General features: G+C 32.3%; 2 protein-coding genes across 2 annotated transcripts in view; one reads left to right on the top strand and one right to left on the bottom strand.

Moving 5' to 3' along the window:
- Positions 1 to 18,695, bottom strand: part of LOC148305065 (cathepsin B-like) — a 282,331-nt gene that overhangs the window by 106,889 nt on the left and 156,747 nt on the right. The window lies entirely within an intron of this gene.
- LOC148305069 (putative pseudouridine-5'-phosphatase) lies at positions 683 to 12,130 on the top strand. Its single transcript, XM_088267279.1, has 4 exons — positions 683 to 902; positions 8,975 to 9,193; positions 9,907 to 10,139; positions 11,625 to 12,130. Exons 1-4 carry the CDS (start codon positions 803 to 805, stop codon positions 11,820 to 11,822), a joined length of 750 nt encoding a protein of 249 aa, XP_088123405.1. The 5' UTR covers positions 683 to 802; the 3' UTR covers positions 11,823 to 12,130.

The raw sequence follows: 18,695 nt of genomic DNA, 5'->3' as shown, positions 1-18,695 counted from the left end.
ACTTCCTCAAACGTAGATGATATGTGTAAAATATTAATTTATTAGCCAATAATCCAACATCGTGACAAAGCCTATTGCGCGTTACATTTGTTTTTGTGAAAAGGGAAATTTGTAGTTACGACTTGGGGACACGGTAATAATGCTTCAAAAATATATCTCCCTAATGGGCAATCGTTGCTTATTCAGTTACTTGAATGGGATAATATTTCTGACTTTTTCTCGATTTATATTTCTAAATACAGTATTTTTTGTATTCGATCGTCAATCACCGACTTGCGTAATTTAAATAAAATATTGTGTCATTGAACCCAAACGGGAATCGAATCCGGCATCTCGTGCATGGTAGTCAGGCGTGCTAATAATAGTATTTTAAAGAACGGACACAAAGAAAAATCTTAATGCTGCATCAAATTTTCAAGTAAAATCAATTATGATGCGGCAACTATTTTAAGAAAACGGAAACATCCTTTGTTTGTACAAACCATCAGCTTTGGAGACAAGGGTCTTATTTCTGACAAGGCGACATTATAACGAATGAATTAAGTGCCATAAAAAGTCTCAATGCCACAAAATTACTTTTCTACGTAGCATTATCTAATAATTTCCCGGACAGAAAATTGTAAATTTAAGCGGTTTCCTAGACAGGAACTGCCTATTTAATCTCCGCGAACTTTATTCAGACATCATTCTGTTGGCTAACCTGCTCTGTAGAGGTTGTGTCGCAGCTGATATCATTGTGCAATTTTTGAAACCGCGGGTCGTACGATTTTTCCACTGTTAATAACTTTCGGAATATTTTAAAATGGAACAAAACGGCGAACTCATTAACAGGTTTTCAAATCCCAACATGGAATTTAAGAAAGTGACGCACGTGCTTTTTGACATGGACGGCGTAATACTAGGTAAGTTTTTTCAAAACTATTTAAACAATGTTTTTGATGTAATTTTTCGCTTATTCTATTGCTTAATATTTTTATACAGAATTGAATGTTTTTTTCTTTTCATCAAAAATCAAAATATTTAAATAAAGCCACGTAAATTATGTTGCTGTTGCTTCAGTTTTAAGGTCAAACATTTTCAGGGTCACTATCGGTTTATGTTGGTCGATCTATTTCTGTTTTTCCTGATAATTTCTAGTTTCTTGAGCCTTTGAAACGATTCGGTGGGTTTTAATAATAAAATGATGAATGTTATCGTGAAATATTTGAATGTCATTCTAGGAAAATGATCTCACGTTCACAAACTAGTTCACGACGTTACCTAGTGATCAGACTGTTGTATTGATCCAGCGTTATTACCATATTTTGTTTTTATTATAAACCGTTTGCTAGATAACACTAGATTAATGTAAATCGTATCATGTTCATCACGGAATCACGCAAATGTTCCTTCGTTCCATCGCGGAGTTTTTTTTACAACATTAATAAAATTTGTCACGAAAATAATCTTTTTGGAGTTTTCATCAAGAAAAATATGAATTTATTTTGTTGGCTTTTATCATTATCAATTTAACTATTTTTTAAATATTTTAAATGAACAAGCTGTATATAATTCCCAAGCAAATAAAAAAATGGGTAGCCATATTTTTTCTTAATAATTTTTCGACTACTGTTATTTTTTTAAATGTAATTATTTGTTTTTACAACAAAAAAATATCTATTTTTTTATTCCTTCCGATGAATGTATGTTGCATGCAGAATAAATAACTGAATAAATTCTTCTAAATTTTGTTTTTGTTGTTGTTTATTTCAGATATTTTTGTACATTGATTGAAACTCAGACGTAAAATTGTATTATTTATTAAAGAAAATTTGAAATATAAATATTTGAGTTTAAATAGTGGGCGCGTAATCAAAGGTTCATAAATTCATGTCGATATATATGAAGGCGAAACGGAAATATAATTTTTCTGTGTAAAAAGCGGGGAAAAAATGGAAATGAAGAACGTAGAACGAGGTTTGATCGTGCAATTTTCGAAACATTCCTCCACATTTGAACATTTCACATTCGCACACTTTTTTTTTTCAATTTTAATATTTTTTTTGTTTAATTTTTTAATTTTTTAGCTTTAGTTAGCTTATATTACATTTAAAACAAACTATTTTTACACTTAATTTACATCGTATGTATTTACATCTTCTTACAGTAAACAAAACAAATCTTTTAAATTTCTTTCAAACTTTTTTAATTTTTCATATATTCAGCAATCTCATCAAGCATTTTCATACCTTTACATTATACAATTTTACGACTCTGTTTTTTTCAATAATGGCAGTCTTATTTTATTCTTTAATTACTCTTATTTATGTCTTTCATTACTCTTATTTAGGTCTATTTGATGATTAAACTGCATTGAAATGATGTATTTTGAAAACGCTTGTCATTTTATTGACCAGGAATCGAACCTGTGACTCATACCTGCTGTTGGAGTATACACAATACTATTTTCTGATACGTTATGTGCAATTTTATGACTAAAAACTATTTTTAGCTTAAAATGTCAAAATGAGTCAATTTCTAACAAACCTGTAAACACACGTGCCAAGGGTTTCCAGTTAAGAGTCAAATAAACATGTTTTTCTCAATGTGTGCGTAAATAAGTCATTCCATGAATTTGTTGAATTTTATTAAAAAAAAAACAACAATTTTCAGTACATGACTAAATACTTAAACCATTTTGTGTGAAAAAAAAACAGGATCTATATGATCTTATTGGACCACGGATTATATTTTTGTTTGTTATTAAAATACACAAATATGATTCATCAACTTGCTATTGTATTTATTAAATTTTCATCACTTTACAAAAACATCCTACGCTATAATTAGTATAGTAAAACCTCGATATAACGGACTTCTATTGAACGAACTTTGGATATAACGGACAAAAAATCCGTTCAAATTAGAAACAAACAACAAAAAACGTCCTCTTAATATTATACATGCTTAAATTCAAGTGTCGCCGCATGTTAACAATTTTTACCGGCCATGATAATCACTAATAGAAATTTGTTTGTGTTTTGTATTGTCAATTTATATCCAAATTAGTATTTGCAATTGTTCATATTTTCAATTTTTTAAAATTATTTATTTCAAAACTTTTTTTTTCAATTTCATACTATCTCTGTGAACCTAAGCGCTCATTACAAGAAATAGGTATCATATTTTATTTATTGTTTCGGCATTAACTTTGTGGTAAGACATGTTACAATGATTAAAGAAAACACTTGTTTTTTACCACTTGAGTTTTATTATAGACTACATGTTTCAGAAGTTAAACTTCCATCATTCAGGTCTGTATAATAACATGTTATACAGACGTGAATGATGGAAGTTTTACTTCTGAAACATGTAGTCTATAATAAAACTCAAGTGGTAAAAAACAAGTGTTTTCTTTAATCATTGTAGGTATCATATTGTGATAGAGTGGATTCGAACCGAGAAACTGCGACTTAAGAGTCCGCGACACTAACCACGGGACCACAACCCGACTAAAATTTTTTCTTTATATAACAGACTTACGGCTTTAACAGACCAATAAGTCCATTATATCGAGGTTTTACTGCAGTTATTTGTGGCATGATTGAACCAAAAATGTACATATAGGCAGATAATGTATCGAAAATAATATTTTTAATGAAAAAAGTTAATAATGATTATCTGGACTATGATAATTTTAATCTCAACGATTATGATAAGTGCGTTGAAGTGATGCAATGTTATAATTATCATGTGCTACAAGTTCATTAAGGATTTTTTATCAGCTCAAGATAGGCCAATACTATTTGTTCACAATGTGCATTATTAGAATGCAAGTTCCATTTGCAAAATACTTGCATTCTGACAAGCTGTATGGTAATATGGTACTTTGAACATTTCATCGTCTCAACGTAGTTGAAGAAGAATATGGAAGTCTAGGTATTTACAGGGCTTATGATCTATCGTGGGTTGGCTAAGTGATTACTTTACATGTCGCTCACTCCTTTCAAGAACGTCATAAATAAAAAATCGTCAATTTTCACTTGTGCATGTTTTCGGAATGCCCAAAAAATGTACCATATCCCAGCAAAAGAGACATATTTTTAACTTAATATTTACCCGCTACAGGGCAGAAAGTGTTGTTTTTGCATTTTGAAGAAAAGGTATTGTTTAATTATTTTTTTAAATATACTAAATATTTTTCAAATGGAGAAAAAACCTTCAGGTTTTACCTAAAAAGATCTGTTGCACAGTAAAAAGTTTGATAAGTGGCTTGATATTTATTTATTAATACATTGTATTATATTTTTAAACTTTCAAAACGTTCTCCTGAAAAAGTTTTTTGAAAGGAGTGAGCGATGTGTGCAACATTCACCATTCTACCCATGACTGACAACCACACTACTAAAAGTTTTGGAACTCCTAGATATATTGATCAAAATGTTGTGAATACAATAAACTGGTCAAATTATAAGCCACACAATTTAAAAAAAATCATGTTTCAGGCGTTTCTCAGTATTTAAAAATAATCCGGGGTTCGGATCTTGCAAAAAAATAAAAGTGTCTCTGCTAAATAAAAGCTTTTCTCAGTTCAACATAGATGGCTGCTGTGGACTCATGTGTACTGTGTCACGAGGTTGATCAATTATCTAGGAGTTCTGAAAATTCAAATAGTATTATTGTCAATGTTGCACATATGAAAAGTGATCACTTAACCAGCCTATGACAGGTCACAGGCACTGTAAATACTCAGATTTCCATATTCTTCATCAAAATGTAAAAATAACTCAAAATTTGTCTTATACGACTGTTTTATTTCTTTATATTTAACCTCCCAACACATACGAACGTACGTGATACGCGCGGTTTTTCTTCACCATTCCACGCTAACCCGTATGACCTACGCGCATGAGAAAAGATATCACTGATAAAAAAGATACATAAATCCCTTACCGCACCCCAATGGTGCATAGGGCACTGCTTCATATAAACGCAGTGTTATCTCGATCGATTACACATGAAGGAAAGGTGATCAGCCCTCCACTTCAGGTACCAGTCCAGTGTAATATTGAATAAATATTAGAGTGAAAAAATCACTTATATTTATTAAACCCCCCTGGGAATCGAACCCGGGACCTCCAGAACGGTAGCCGAGCATGCTGACCATTACACTACGGAGGCGGACTAAAGGATAAAAAGGATACACTGACGAATTTTTGTCAGGTTTCATACTTGACAATATTTTGTAACGACAAACTGTTGTGATTTTTTTGCATGTTTATAAAAAATATGCCTGAAAATGACCCGAAGGTAGGGTGGTTAAAGGCATGAAAGATAAACTAAGACTTGTATTTGATAGACTTTTCATGGTTATCTATTTCTATAACGAAAATGTTTAAAAACAAGGCAAATACAAACATAAGTCTATTGACCTCATTAATATAACTTCAATGCTATGTTTACAAAGAAACTTATCTGCAAAAAATAAAAATATTTGAGTTGCTTATACTGAAAACAGCGCATTACATTTCCTCCTTGTTGATGAAAGGTGTTTTATTACACATTTATCTCTCATCTTGGCATCCATTCAAGGTTACCATAATATTTGGGATACTGAGTAAAGTGACCATAGTTTAATTCAGAAAATAAAATGTTAGAATTTGAGTATTTCTAGAACTGTTCCAAGTACAATGACAAGTAACTTTTAGTCTTCTTCTTCTTTCCACCATTTGTCAAATCGCTCACTCCTTTCAAGAACGTCATAAATCAAAAATCGTCAATTTTCAGTTGAGCATATTTTCGGAATGCCCAGAAAATGTACTATATCCCAGAAAAAGAGGCATATTATATTTTTAAACTTTAAAAACGGTCTCCTGAAAAATCAAGTTTTTTGATTTATGACGTTCTTGAAAGGAGTGGGCGAAATGAGGATGGGACATTGCTGTACGAGAAAGTACCTTGAAAAGATTGGTGTTTTTGACTCCCCCATTTGCGAATGTCGTTTTGGAGAAGGAAGACCTTAACCACATATTCTTTATTTGCCCAATAAACGATTAAATGCCAACATTTTTCAACACTGGCCCCGCTCATTCCCCTCCCTACAAATATCCAATTCATCCTAGCGGGAACATAATTATATACAAAATTTTACTTACTTTTTAAAAATCTAACGGAATCAATTTATAGTCAAATGATAAGTTAACCGTGATTTATAATTAACCTTTCCGGGAGTACAAAAATTGATGTCCGACTTTCTCTGGGGAGTGGGTTCTTTTTACATAAAAATTTTTTTTCTTCTTTGTTAAATCGATGTATTATGAAGATAGAAATAATGTTAAAATATATATTTTTTTAAAAACACCTCTCCGAAATATTTTTAAATTATGACAAAATTACACACAAATATCCACAGATGTCATTGCCATAAAATTACATCATACTAGACTGACAGACGGACTTCCACGTTCATTAACGTCCATACTCCTTTAAGGAAAATTCTCACTGACGTTCATTTACGTTCATACTCCCGGATTGGTTAAATAATCTTATTTAACTTGACATTGGAAAGAGTATTAAATTCTATATGCAATGCCATTCTCTATAAAAAATCATTCTTCTGTGTGTCAGGTCCATCTGACGTCAACTTTAACTTGAGAGTAATTGTCCTTGTCTCGGGCAGCTCTAAACAGTCCTAATCCCCGTCCAATCTCGTATATTCCTATTCCGGAGCTAAGAGATCTGTCTTTTGCCCAAACACATATATAGCTTTTGTCCCATATATAGCACACACACACACACACTCACATATATATATATATATATATATATATATATATATATATATATATATATATATATAAATATATATATATATATAAATATATATTATATAATATATAGCTTTTGTCCGCCTCCGTAGTGTAATGGTCAGCAGTCTCGGCTACCAATTAGAGGTCCCAGGTTCCATTCCCAAGGGGGGGGGGGTCAAATAAATAAAAGTGATTTTTCACTCTAATGTTTATTCAATATCCTGGAGTGGTGTCTGTAGGATGTGTTAACGATCAAGATAACACTGCGTTTCTTGCACCATCAGGAGGTTTTGAATGAATGAATTGTACCAAAAAATGCAATTTAATGAAAATTTGAAAAAAAATTATCCATGAATTGTACCAAAAAATCGTAAAAGATGGCGTTCACAAATATCGTGTTTTGATTTACAATTCTAAATAACGTAGCATTTATGAAATTTTGTTGACTAGAGTTACAGCTGGTAGTTTGTTTGTTTTCCGCAGATCTGTTTACAAAATAACTCCAGTACTAAATTGTGCCACAAAGGTCACTCACTGTATACATTGTAGATGCACGTTGTACCATGACGTGGTGTGTTCATGTTGCTTTTGTCAGAGAAAATGAAGTTTCTCTTATTAACCAAAAGGCAATGTCCTTTCTCCTTTGTGAAAAAAAGAGAAAATTTAAGCTTTTGAGTAACACATACAGTGAAACGTTATTAATTTGAACAACTATAATTCTTTAGATTTTTTATGTCTCAACATAGATGAATTGTCCACCTCCGTAGTGTAATCCGCTCGGCTACCGTTATGGAGGTCCCGGGTTCGATTCCCAGAGGGAGGTCTAATAAATATAAGTGATTTTTTCACTCTAATATTTATTCAATATTACCCTGGACTGGTACCTGAAGTGGAGGGCTGATCACCTTTCCTTCGTATGTTAACGATCAAGATAACACTGCGTTTATATGATGCAGTGCCCTATGCACCATTGGGGTGCGGATAAGGGTTCGAATGAATGACATAGATGAAGCTTCCGATCTGTCCATATGTTGGTTAAGTGATCACTTTACACGCATGTAACATTCACCGACTCTACCCATGATAGACAACCACACTACTCAAATTTTTGGAACTCCAACATATATCATTAAACTCATGTCACTGTATGAGTTCACAATTTTTGCATACTGGGAAAAGCCTGAAAAAGTATTTTCAATTTTATGCAGGTTATATAATTTGACCAGTTATTTTTATTCACAATATTAATTATCGATCAATATTACACTGCGTCGATGCAATGTAGTGCCTTATGTACTGCTGGGTGTGTATATATTGCTCACTCCTTTCAAAAACGTCATAAATCAAAAAAATTGATTTTTCAGGAGATCGTTTTTAAAGTTTAAAAATATAATACAATGTATTAAAAATAAATATCAAGCCCATTTACTTAACTTTTTACTGTGCTACAGATCTTTTAAGGTAAAACCTGAAGGTTTTTTCTCCATTTGAAAAATATTAAGTATATTTAAAAACATTATTAAACAATACCTTTTCTTCAAAATGCAAAAAAACAACACTTTCTGCCCTGTAGCAGCGGGTACATATTAAGTTAAAAATATGCCACTTATTGAATTTTTTACTGTGCAACAGATCTTTTTTAGGTCTGTTGCACAGTAAAAAACCTGACCTTAATGTTTTTTCTCTATTTGAAAAATATTAAGTATATTTAAAAAAATAATAAAACAATACCTTTTCTTCAAAATGCAAAAACAACACTTTCTGCCCTGTAGCGGGTAAACATTAAGTTAAAAATATGCCCCTTTTGCTGGGATATAGTACATTTTCTGGGCATTCCGAAAACACAACTGAAAAATGAAAAATTTTGATCGGGCTTTCATGACGTTCATGAAAGGAGTGAGCGATATGTGAAAACATGTAAACATTTAGATTTTTATATTATTTCGAGAAATAAAAAGACTTTGTGTTTTGATCCACTCACATTTTTACTAACCAACTAGTTTCGGCAACAACCCGTTGCCCTCTTCAGGGTTTAATTAATGACTTTAGGTTTTTATAATTTAGACTTTAGATTTATATACATATAATATCCTTTAGACTTTAGAATTTAGATTTTTATTTATATAATATATATTGGGCATCAAAATTCTTCAAAACCAAAAGCAACAAAATCCATTTTGTTGCAGATTCGGAGTGCATATACGAAGAGATTGTCCGAGCCATATGCAACAAGTACGGGAAGGATTATCCCCGTGATATACGGCTGCGCGTCATGGGCACTACGGAACAGATGACATCAGAGATAGTGTGCCGGGAGGTTGGGCTTCCCATCACCCCCGAGGACTTCCGCATCCAGATGAACTCGCTGGGAGACAAAGTCTTCGGGAAAGTGAAGCTCATGAAGGGTGAGTTGGTCATTTTGTTAGCTGATTAACTTGTTCAACGCACGTGGGATTGTGAGAATAACAACACGGCTGTCCAAACTTAAAACACAGTAAGGGACATTTTTTTTGTAGTACGTTTTTTTTTGCTCAGTAGAATCTACTTAGCCCAAAAATGCAAAAAAAAGTACTACAAAAAAAATGTCCCTTACTGTGTTTTAAGTTTGGACAGCCGAACATCTCCTACTACTACTACTACTTCCATTACTATGCCGTTTCTCTGCAGAGGAAGCAGAGAGGATGGAACACCATACTTATCTGTTTTGACATCTAGACATACATACATGCCCTCTGAGTAATCTACATGAGTAGACTTTTGACACCACCAGATTTTAGATTCTGATTGATCTGGTCTTGCTTAAGTCTTTTTCAGCTGTTCTCGTTCTGTTCTTCCGTTCACCTTTGCCAAATATATTTTCATAGTCATTCTCTAGTTATCCATTCACTCCACATGTCCATACCACCTTGAAGGACTTTTCTTAATCTTTTCAATTGTCCTTAGTTCAGCCTTACATTCCTTTCTAATATAAAAAAAGTACTCTGATTGCAAACAGCTATATATGGTATAAAACGTTTTGATCAATATCACTAGTCTGATTTGATTTTTAGCAATAAGCCCGCCAATGTACTTCTTTTCTGTATATGATGTTTAAATAAATAAATAAATTTTGTTGAAGGTGCCAAGCGGTTGATTGAACATCTGTACCGGCACAGGGTTCCCATGGCCTTGGCCACCAGCTCAGGCAAGGCCAGCGTCGAGGTCAAGACGCTCCATCATCAGGACTTGTTTGAACTGTTTGACCACAAGGTTATGGGCAGTACCGACCCGGAGGTCAAGAATGGAAAGCCACATCCGGATATCTACTTAATCTGCGCTTCGCGCTTCCCGGATAAGCCCAAGCCGGAAAATGTAAGTTTTTCCTTACTTGTAGACTGATTGAAGTTTTTGAAGATAAGTAGATATAAACTTTTTATTTATTCCGTTAAACACCGGATTTTCATCTTAACACTTCGTTAGTGCTTCAAAGATAATAAAAATCTTTGAAATAAATTTTTATAATTAAAATGTACCTTTGTTTGAAAATCACTATAAATACTTTATTATAACACAAATATAATAATAATATTAATAAAACCCTTATCCGCACCCCAATGATGCATAGGGCACTGCGTCATATAAATGCAGTGTTATTTTGATCGTTTACACATGAAGGAAAGGTGATCAGCCCTCCGCTTCAGGTACCAGTCCAGCGTAATATTGAATAAATATTACAGTGAAAAAATCACTCATATTTATTTTACCCCCCCTGGGAATCGAACCCGGGTCCTCCAGAACGGTAGCCGAGTGTGCTGACCAACACAAATATAACTAGGTAATTAAAAAAAATACCAAAATTTATTACTTTTTAACATCGAGATCTACGTGCAGAGCGACTGGAGTACCTAATTACTTGCCTTACCGTTTGAATCTTACATTATGACATGACGACATGTACTATGGACCTAATCATATATTTGTTTATTTTTTCTTCTTTAAATATTCAATCTAACTGCGGCCTTATTCTATGAATAGAAAGACATAATAATGTTTACCGTTAGGCGTAATCTACGTAGCGACCATTATAACAATTATAACAAAGTAACATTCTAATTAAAAAATGAAAATCACAAAGTTAGTGCTTTAAATATAAATTATAGAAGAATTTTTAATTAACACGTTGTCGGCGGGACACGGTATTTGCCGTTTTTCGCAGACTGTCGGTCAACTCCGGGGCACGGCAAATGCCGTTTTTGTCGACTGTCGGTTATCGGCGGGAAACGGCAATATATGAGTTTGTTATCAGCGTGAAATAAAATGCGTTGAAGGGTAATCTGCTACCTGGGTGCTAGGCGACAGTCTGTTGACGTTATTTGAGATGCCTTGTCTGGATTGGCTAGTGTGTCGCTTGTAAAGGCATCGCCAGAAATCTAGAATTTTTATGCGATCTCAATCTCCAGTTTAGTTTGAGTCATTTCACGTATTGGACTATTTTTCATACCGCTCGCACTGTTTTGTTTACTGTTTGGTATTTTATTATTTGAATATATTAGCATTGTGTAGGGAATGATACCTCGGAGGGGAAGACTATTTTTTAGAGTTTACAATGCTTCTAAAATTGTGAAATATGGAATACTTAATTAAAAATTATGATTATAATTTATTTTTGATGATCAAATGTCAAATATGATTTCTTTGAAAATTTCAATCGAAAATATTATTTGGTTTAGAAATTGTGTCAATTTTAAGAAAGCGATATATTTTTGCGCTAATCGCGAAAAACGTCCGCTATAGGCTAGAGTCTATTGTTCAAAGCGCCCGCCTACAATGTTTTAATATTTGTTTTATATTGAACAGTGTTTGGTTATCGAGGATGCACCGAATGGCGTGACATCGGGTCGCGCCGCCGGAATGCAGGTCCTCATGACCCCGGATCCGGGGCTGGACAAAGCCCTGACTTCCAACGCGACCCTCGCCGTGGACTCCCTTCTGGACTTCAGGCCGGAAACCTTCGGCCTGCCACCGTTTAAAGAAGACGTCATAAGATATTACTAAATTCAAATTATTATTTATAAGTAGGGTAGTGTATACCACTTCGTCAAGGATGAAGCACTGTCGACTGATTGGCATTTCTGGGGTACTCCCCAGAAAGGGAAGAAAGGATGGAACACCGCTCACGCCTATCTTAGACTCTTGACTCGTCAGGATTTATTGAAATTAAAATCTATGCACATTTTATTTATAATTTATTTTGGTGATAATCACTACCACTGTTGCTTTGAACGGGTACAAAAGATGCATGTGTTTTATTAATAATTTTATATATAAAAAGGATTGTCGTGAATGTCTGTTTAAAAAAAAAATTGAACACTGTAAAATGTGTAGATTCAATTTTCACCAAAGAATAATTACCCAACAATTTATGCATGGGCTTTTGAAATTTTTTTGTGCATTTGACTTGAACCAATATTTATATTTAAGTACATATTAGTTTTTTTAAAGTATTTACTACGCATAGTAATAATTTATTCCAGTATTTTTATAAAGGTATAAAAAAAATATTAATTATAATAGTTGGTGCTTTTTATGAAATTAAATATAATTAACATATTTATGTATTTTCTAGTCATTGATACCATTGAAAAATGTATATGTTTATATATAAATTAGTAAAAAAATATATTAACGACTTTGTGTTTGTTTAATTTTGAAATCCTTGATAAAAAGACCTGTGGAAATTTAAAAATAAGTCATGCATTTCTTCTTCTCTCTATCCGCACCCAATAGTTCATAGGGCACTGTTTCGAACGGAAGTTCTGTTATCTTTATCGTTAAACACATCAAGAAAAAGTGATCAGCCCCGCGCTTTAGGTAATGTTAAATAAATGTTAAGTAAGTTAAGTAAAAAACCACTTATATTTATTTTGAGGCTCGTGGGATTCAAACCCGGGACCTCCAGCATGGCTGTCAAACAGGCTAAACATTACGCTACAGAGACAAACAAGAATAGTCATCCACTTTAACTGAAAAACCAAGGAAAGTGCGAAATTTAAATTTTGACATCTCAACATAGATGAAGAGGAATATGGATATCTGGGTATTTACAGGGCCTATGATCTGTCATAGGCTTGGTTGGGTGATAACTTTACACACCATTCTACCCATGATTGACAACCACACTACTCAAATTTTTGGAACTTGTACAAATATCATAAATCTCATGGCGCTTCGTGTTTGAGTTCACGGGAATATATTTACATAAAATTAACATTTTCCATAAATAAAAGAACCCATAATAAAAATATGGGACAGTTTTCATACCGCCATCTACAGCCGATTTGTGTAAGGGAAGAAATAAAACCAAGGATGAAATTAAAACGAGAAATATATTTAACTCACTTCTCAGTACGCCACAGAACAGTGTGAAATACATTAAATTTAATTTCTATATACAATATTTACAATTTATAAAATTTCTGTAGCGCGTACCAACCTTATCTACTATTCAATAAGAAACAAAAAGAAAACTCCTGACATTTTCTTTTATACATTGGATATATTCGGTCAATCTGCTAATATTACAAAAAGAAAACAGAAATAATAAGGTATCACATTGTGAGAATTTTTGTGAGGTTACAACAAAACTAATGACTGAGAAGTCGCAGAATCAAACTCAGAAGCTAACTCAATCACAATTTCAATAGAAATGAAATTAACACACTAAGGACAGGAAAGGTATCTGTGCCCGTTTGGTCGATTGATGCTTAACCTTTTAACCGCGTTCACTTTGTTCCTGAGCCTGTTTGTTCACTTTGTTCCTGAAATACGCCTGTGCGCGGCGGTATTTCGCCGTTTTTTAAATGATTACTTTTATCATGTATTTAGTTAAGAAATTATTTATTTTCCTTAGCAAAAACGTTCAATGGGATTCATAGTGCCTTTTTGGTACTCTATAATACAATCTTATTCTTGAAATATATCGTAATATAAACAAATAAGATCGTAACATAAATAAATCAAAGCACGCATCGTGTGTCTTATTCTTGAAATATATCGTAATATAAACAAATAAGATCGTAACATAAATAAATCAAAGCACGCATCGTGTGTCACTCTTACCCACTGGCGATGCGTAGCGTCGAGAGTGAGACAGATATAGGGCATGATTATGGCGCGGACTAATTACCGACCGGACCGCAAGAAAAATGAGGGATCTGTTCTTTTATTTATCCTAGTGATGTTACAAATTATTAGTCAGATATTTCAACAGATGTCATAAGGCCAAGGATTGACGTATTATTTTATCCAAAGTTCCACACCATGAAAAAATCCCTCCAAGTTGAACTGAGGTTCGAAACTTGGAGTAAAGTAAAAACACAAACGGTTATGTCAGCCGCGTACAGGGAATGTTTTGTGAAAACACATACGGTTATGCGAGCCGCGTGGATCCGGTTAAGTGGACGGGAAGGATATTTTTACCTCCAGGCCGGCCTCATTTCGAATTCAGAAAATAAGGAATTATTTAATGTTTTTGAAAATATGAATATTAGGTAGCAATCTCTTTGTTAAGGTCTTAACTATACATACACAATTATCAAATCCCGTCACAGGCGTAAAAAAACACAAGTCCTTAGTGTGTTAAGATATAAATATAAATTGATGAATCAAATCGTGCCTAAGAGCACCCAAAGCCACAACAGTGCCCGCACACTGCTCCCAAAATTACCAATTATTATGAAGTGTTTTTAATTTTTATTTCAATTCAAATTCAATTCAATTAAAAATCAGATTTCTTAGGTTAAAAAATCGAAATTGGACTGGGTGTGTTTCCAAGAGCATGAAAAAAATAATCTGATTCCAAATTTTCATTTCCTCTTTTTCTAGTTTGTCACATTTTTTTACTATCAGCCAATTATGAGAGTATTAGGGGGCTTGTGCACTACATGGAATTTTACTACGACAGTTTAGCGTGATCGAATTTACGCGCAACGATCCGAAGAAAAATGGACAAAAGCACAAGCCAATCATCGTTTTATCACACTAACTGAAGTGCCGGACTGTGAAATTCCGTGTAGTGCACAAACGTCCTTATGGATGACTAAGTAAACTTAAAAAATGATAATTTGGGAGATATTATTTTTTGACATCTCATCAAAGATGAAGAAGAATATGGAAGTCTGGGCATTTACGGGGCTTACGACCGTCATAGGCTGGTTTAAGTGATCACTTTACACACGTGTAACATTCACCAATTCTACCCATTATTGACAACCACACTACCAAATTCTTGGAAGTTCTATTTATATGAACCAATTTAGAAACCTTGTTCATGAATCACTAGAACTTCACTAGAGACATCTATTGGTGAGATGTAAAGAAGCTTTTTATTAAGCAGAAACTCTTATATTAGCCCCGTAAATGCCCTCGTAAGCCTCGTAAATGCCCAGACTTCCATATTCTTCTTCATCTTTGATGAGATGTCAAAAAATAATATGAAAATAACTCCTGTAATTGGAGATAATCCAGATTTTGTGAACAAGTATTTGGACACACTCAAAATGTTGTAAATAATTTGGGAGCGTTACTTTCACATTTATATATTTTTTTACTATCTTTTATCGTATTTAGCTGTGTTTTTTTTATAAATATATTCGGTTGGCATCAAATTGAAGAGAAAAAATACATTATATTTCTTAATTAAGTACATAATTTTGCATCAAGATCATTGATAAATAAGTCTTGAGTTTTATACATTTTTTTAAACTTATTCGGATTAAATTTTAAAAAAAATGAGCTAGCAAACACAATTTATTACATGTTAATGCAATGATATACAAACTAAATAAGAGTTGGTCATTTTATTATTTATTATTGTAAAAATGGAAAAGAAAAACAAGAAAAAGGTTCCAAATATTCTTACCTGTGAATTATCAAAGGTAGATACATTTTTATAAAAATTAAATAACCTTCAATAGTTGACATTTTATATTTAAAAAGCATGACACCATTTAAAATATGTCAGAAAATTTTTACATGAATTTTTTAGTTATCACAAAACGTGTGATAGTTTATATTTAGATTTTCTAACGGTTCTGAGAATCTTACCACAAAATAATGATGGTAAAATGTTCACTATTGGTTTAATTTAAAAAAAATAACAGTGAATTACTTTTTTCTTAACACATTGTTGTCGGGGCATATTTAAAAAGTTTTTTCTTGATTGTGCGTAGAAAGCGGGACATATATATTTTTTTTTCCGGAATCGTCCTGTAGGTTGTTTGCGGGACACGTATTTCTACAGGTTTGTATCACAACTAATGATTCAATTGATAACTTCCAATGGAAATACTCTATATATTATTTTGAGAAATAAAAAGACTTTGTTTTTTGATCCACTCACATTTTTATTGACAACCTTAATTGGGTTATTAATACAAATGTGAGTGGATGCAAAGACTTTTTATTTCTCAAATAATATATCAATATGATCCACAAAGTTAATGCTTTCAATATTCAAAACAGGAAATACTCTACACTATGCAGGGCAGACAAACTGCAAATTAAATGAACATTTGAAGCTAAATTGCTTTCTGGGTCTTATGTCGGTCGTCTTGCGTGTTAGATTATTATTTTACACTGCTGGTGCTATTTGTCATACTATTTTAAAGTAATAGTTAAGTTTAAATTTGATAAATGGAGTGGAATACTATTAAGTATTTAATGAATAAATTTTCAAACAATATATGCAGCTAACAATGCGTCTATTATACTTAAACTGACCATTTATTTTTGTCCCTAAAACGGGACATGTACCAATTTTTTACCTAATAGTATGTATATTCAAGAAAACACGTATTTTTTCATAGTTTTTATGTATCATTAAAAAGAAAAGGAATGCTGATAACGAAAATAAGAGGAATAAATCATATAACTATGAAATAATTATGTGTTTTTATTATTTATATAAAGAGTCGGCGGTCTTTATACAAATGAGTTAGTCTTTGCACATGACTCACCAGCCACCTGCTGTAGCCATATGCACCGAAATCAAGCTAGGATTTGTTCAGCAAAGTTATATGAAACGGCTATACTACAAGCTATCCTCGATTTTTTTTAAATTGGTACCTTGTGTTGCTCTTTTTTTAAAACGGGACATTTCGACGTCCCGAAACTTTACTTGGGGACAACAGGATAGGCTATATAAAAACAGGACGGTCCCATTCAAAACGGGACATATGTTCACTTTATGAATACTACACAGAAACTTTCATGACAAAATATCAAATATTTTCATAGATTTATATGTACCAATTTATAAACAAATTTAAATTTTTTGCAAAATACGTAAAGAAAAAACACTCTTGGCACTAATTAGATCAGCCCGACAACAATGTGATAATATAAATAAAAATGCCCGTTAAATAACCAAATCTTTGAGCATACTCTTGATCCTGTATTTTTTTTTTAAATAATTGATATTATATTAGAGAAATAAAAAGACTTTGTTTTTTGATCCACTCACATTTTTACTAAAAACCAACTAGTTTCGGCAACAGCCTGGTTGCCCGGTTGTTGCTGAAACTACAACTAGTTAGTAAAAACCAACGTTTTTACTAAAAATGTTAGTGGAAGTCTTTTTATTTCTCAAAAATAATATTTCACAATGATCCTCAAAGTTAATGCTTTCGATATTCAAAATATAATCAATATTATGCACAGATCAAAAGTTTACAAATCTCAAATATAATTGACCTACAATGCCATTTGCAAGAATTATAGCATCTTCCGATACGGTAATTAATTTTGCGCCACCCTGTACATACGATGTTCAGAATACATTCAAAGTTTGTTAAAATCGTCAATTATCAAACATGGATACAATAATTTGATCATAATAATACAATTCAATATTTTTCATTTGAACATTATAAAGCAAAACTTTTTTAAAAGTTAAGTGGTATAGAAGGATATTGAAAGGAAATTTCAGATTAGAAAATTTAAAAAAAATATATGTTAGGATTATTAAATTGACCACTAAATGATCAATTAATTACAAACATAACAATGCATTTTACAAAACAAAATTTTGAAGATTAAAAAAAAAATATTCACATACAAGTCATGGAAAAATATAGAAGGCATTAAAATAGTATTTTTTGATAAATTACAATTTTCAAAGTGTCCGTGAAATCTAGCGTTTTAAATTAATGTAATTCTCTACATTTGCCGAAAGCATTAAAAAAAATTAGAGTATTTTTTCATGTACATTTAAAATTATGTATGTATATTACCACAATTTTTCATAGAGTTGTTGGTTGGTACATAATTTATAAAAATAAAAGAAGTGTCCATTAAAATTTGCACAAAATCTCTTTTTTATTCAACAATTTTATATATTTGTTAAAATGACATGGTAAGAATACAGTTGAACTCGGTTATAAGGAACATTTGATTTCGAGCAACGAATCACCGTAATTTCTGTTTACGATACACTTTTGTTAACAAGCAAACTGACAATGATTAAAGAAAACACTTCGTTTATTACCACTTGAGTTTTATTATAGACTACATGTTTCAGAAGTTAAACTTCCATCATTCAGGTCTGTATAATAACTAATTAATAATAACTAATAATAACTAGTTATTATACAGACCTGAATGATGGAAGTTTAACTTCTGAAACATGTAGTCTATAATAAAACTCAAGTGGTAAAAAACGAAGTGTTTTCTTTAATCATTGTAACATGTCTTACCACAAAGTTAATGCCGAAACAATAAATAAAAAGCAAACTGACACTAGAGCGACTTGTTTTCAATGTGTGTTCCGCAAGGCCTCTTTGCCGCGAAGTTGTATTCACAACAATACGGCTGTCCAAACTTAAAACACAGTAAGGGACATTTTTTGTAGTACGTTTTTTTTGCATTTTT

The sequence above is a fragment of the Brachycentrus maculatus genome, unplaced genomic scaffold (genome assembly GCF_059751285.1).
Source record: "Brachycentrus maculatus isolate JH-2025_06_01 unplaced genomic scaffold, ASM5975128v1 h1tg000287l, whole genome shotgun sequence".
In the NCBI taxonomy this organism is placed as follows: Eukaryota; Metazoa; Arthropoda; class Insecta; order Trichoptera; family Brachycentridae; genus Brachycentrus; species Brachycentrus maculatus.
The sequence above is the reverse complement of the archived record's forward strand: the minus strand, read 5'-3'. Positions and strand labels throughout refer to the sequence as shown.

Bases quoted from the DNA above. Each gene is read 5' to 3' on its own strand.
- LOC148305069 (XM_088267279.1), top strand. From the start codon at position 803: ATGGAACAAAACGGCGAACTCATTAACAGGTTTTCAAATCCCAACATG. The intron at 9,194-9,906 runs GTGAGTTGGTCA...ATTTTGTTGAAG, and splicing joins GAAAGTGAAGCTCATGAAGG to GTGCCAAGCGGTTGATTGAA. The intron at 10,140-11,624 runs GTAAGTTTTTCC...TATATTGAACAG, and splicing joins ATAAGCCCAAGCCGGAAAAT to TGTTTGGTTATCGAGGATGC.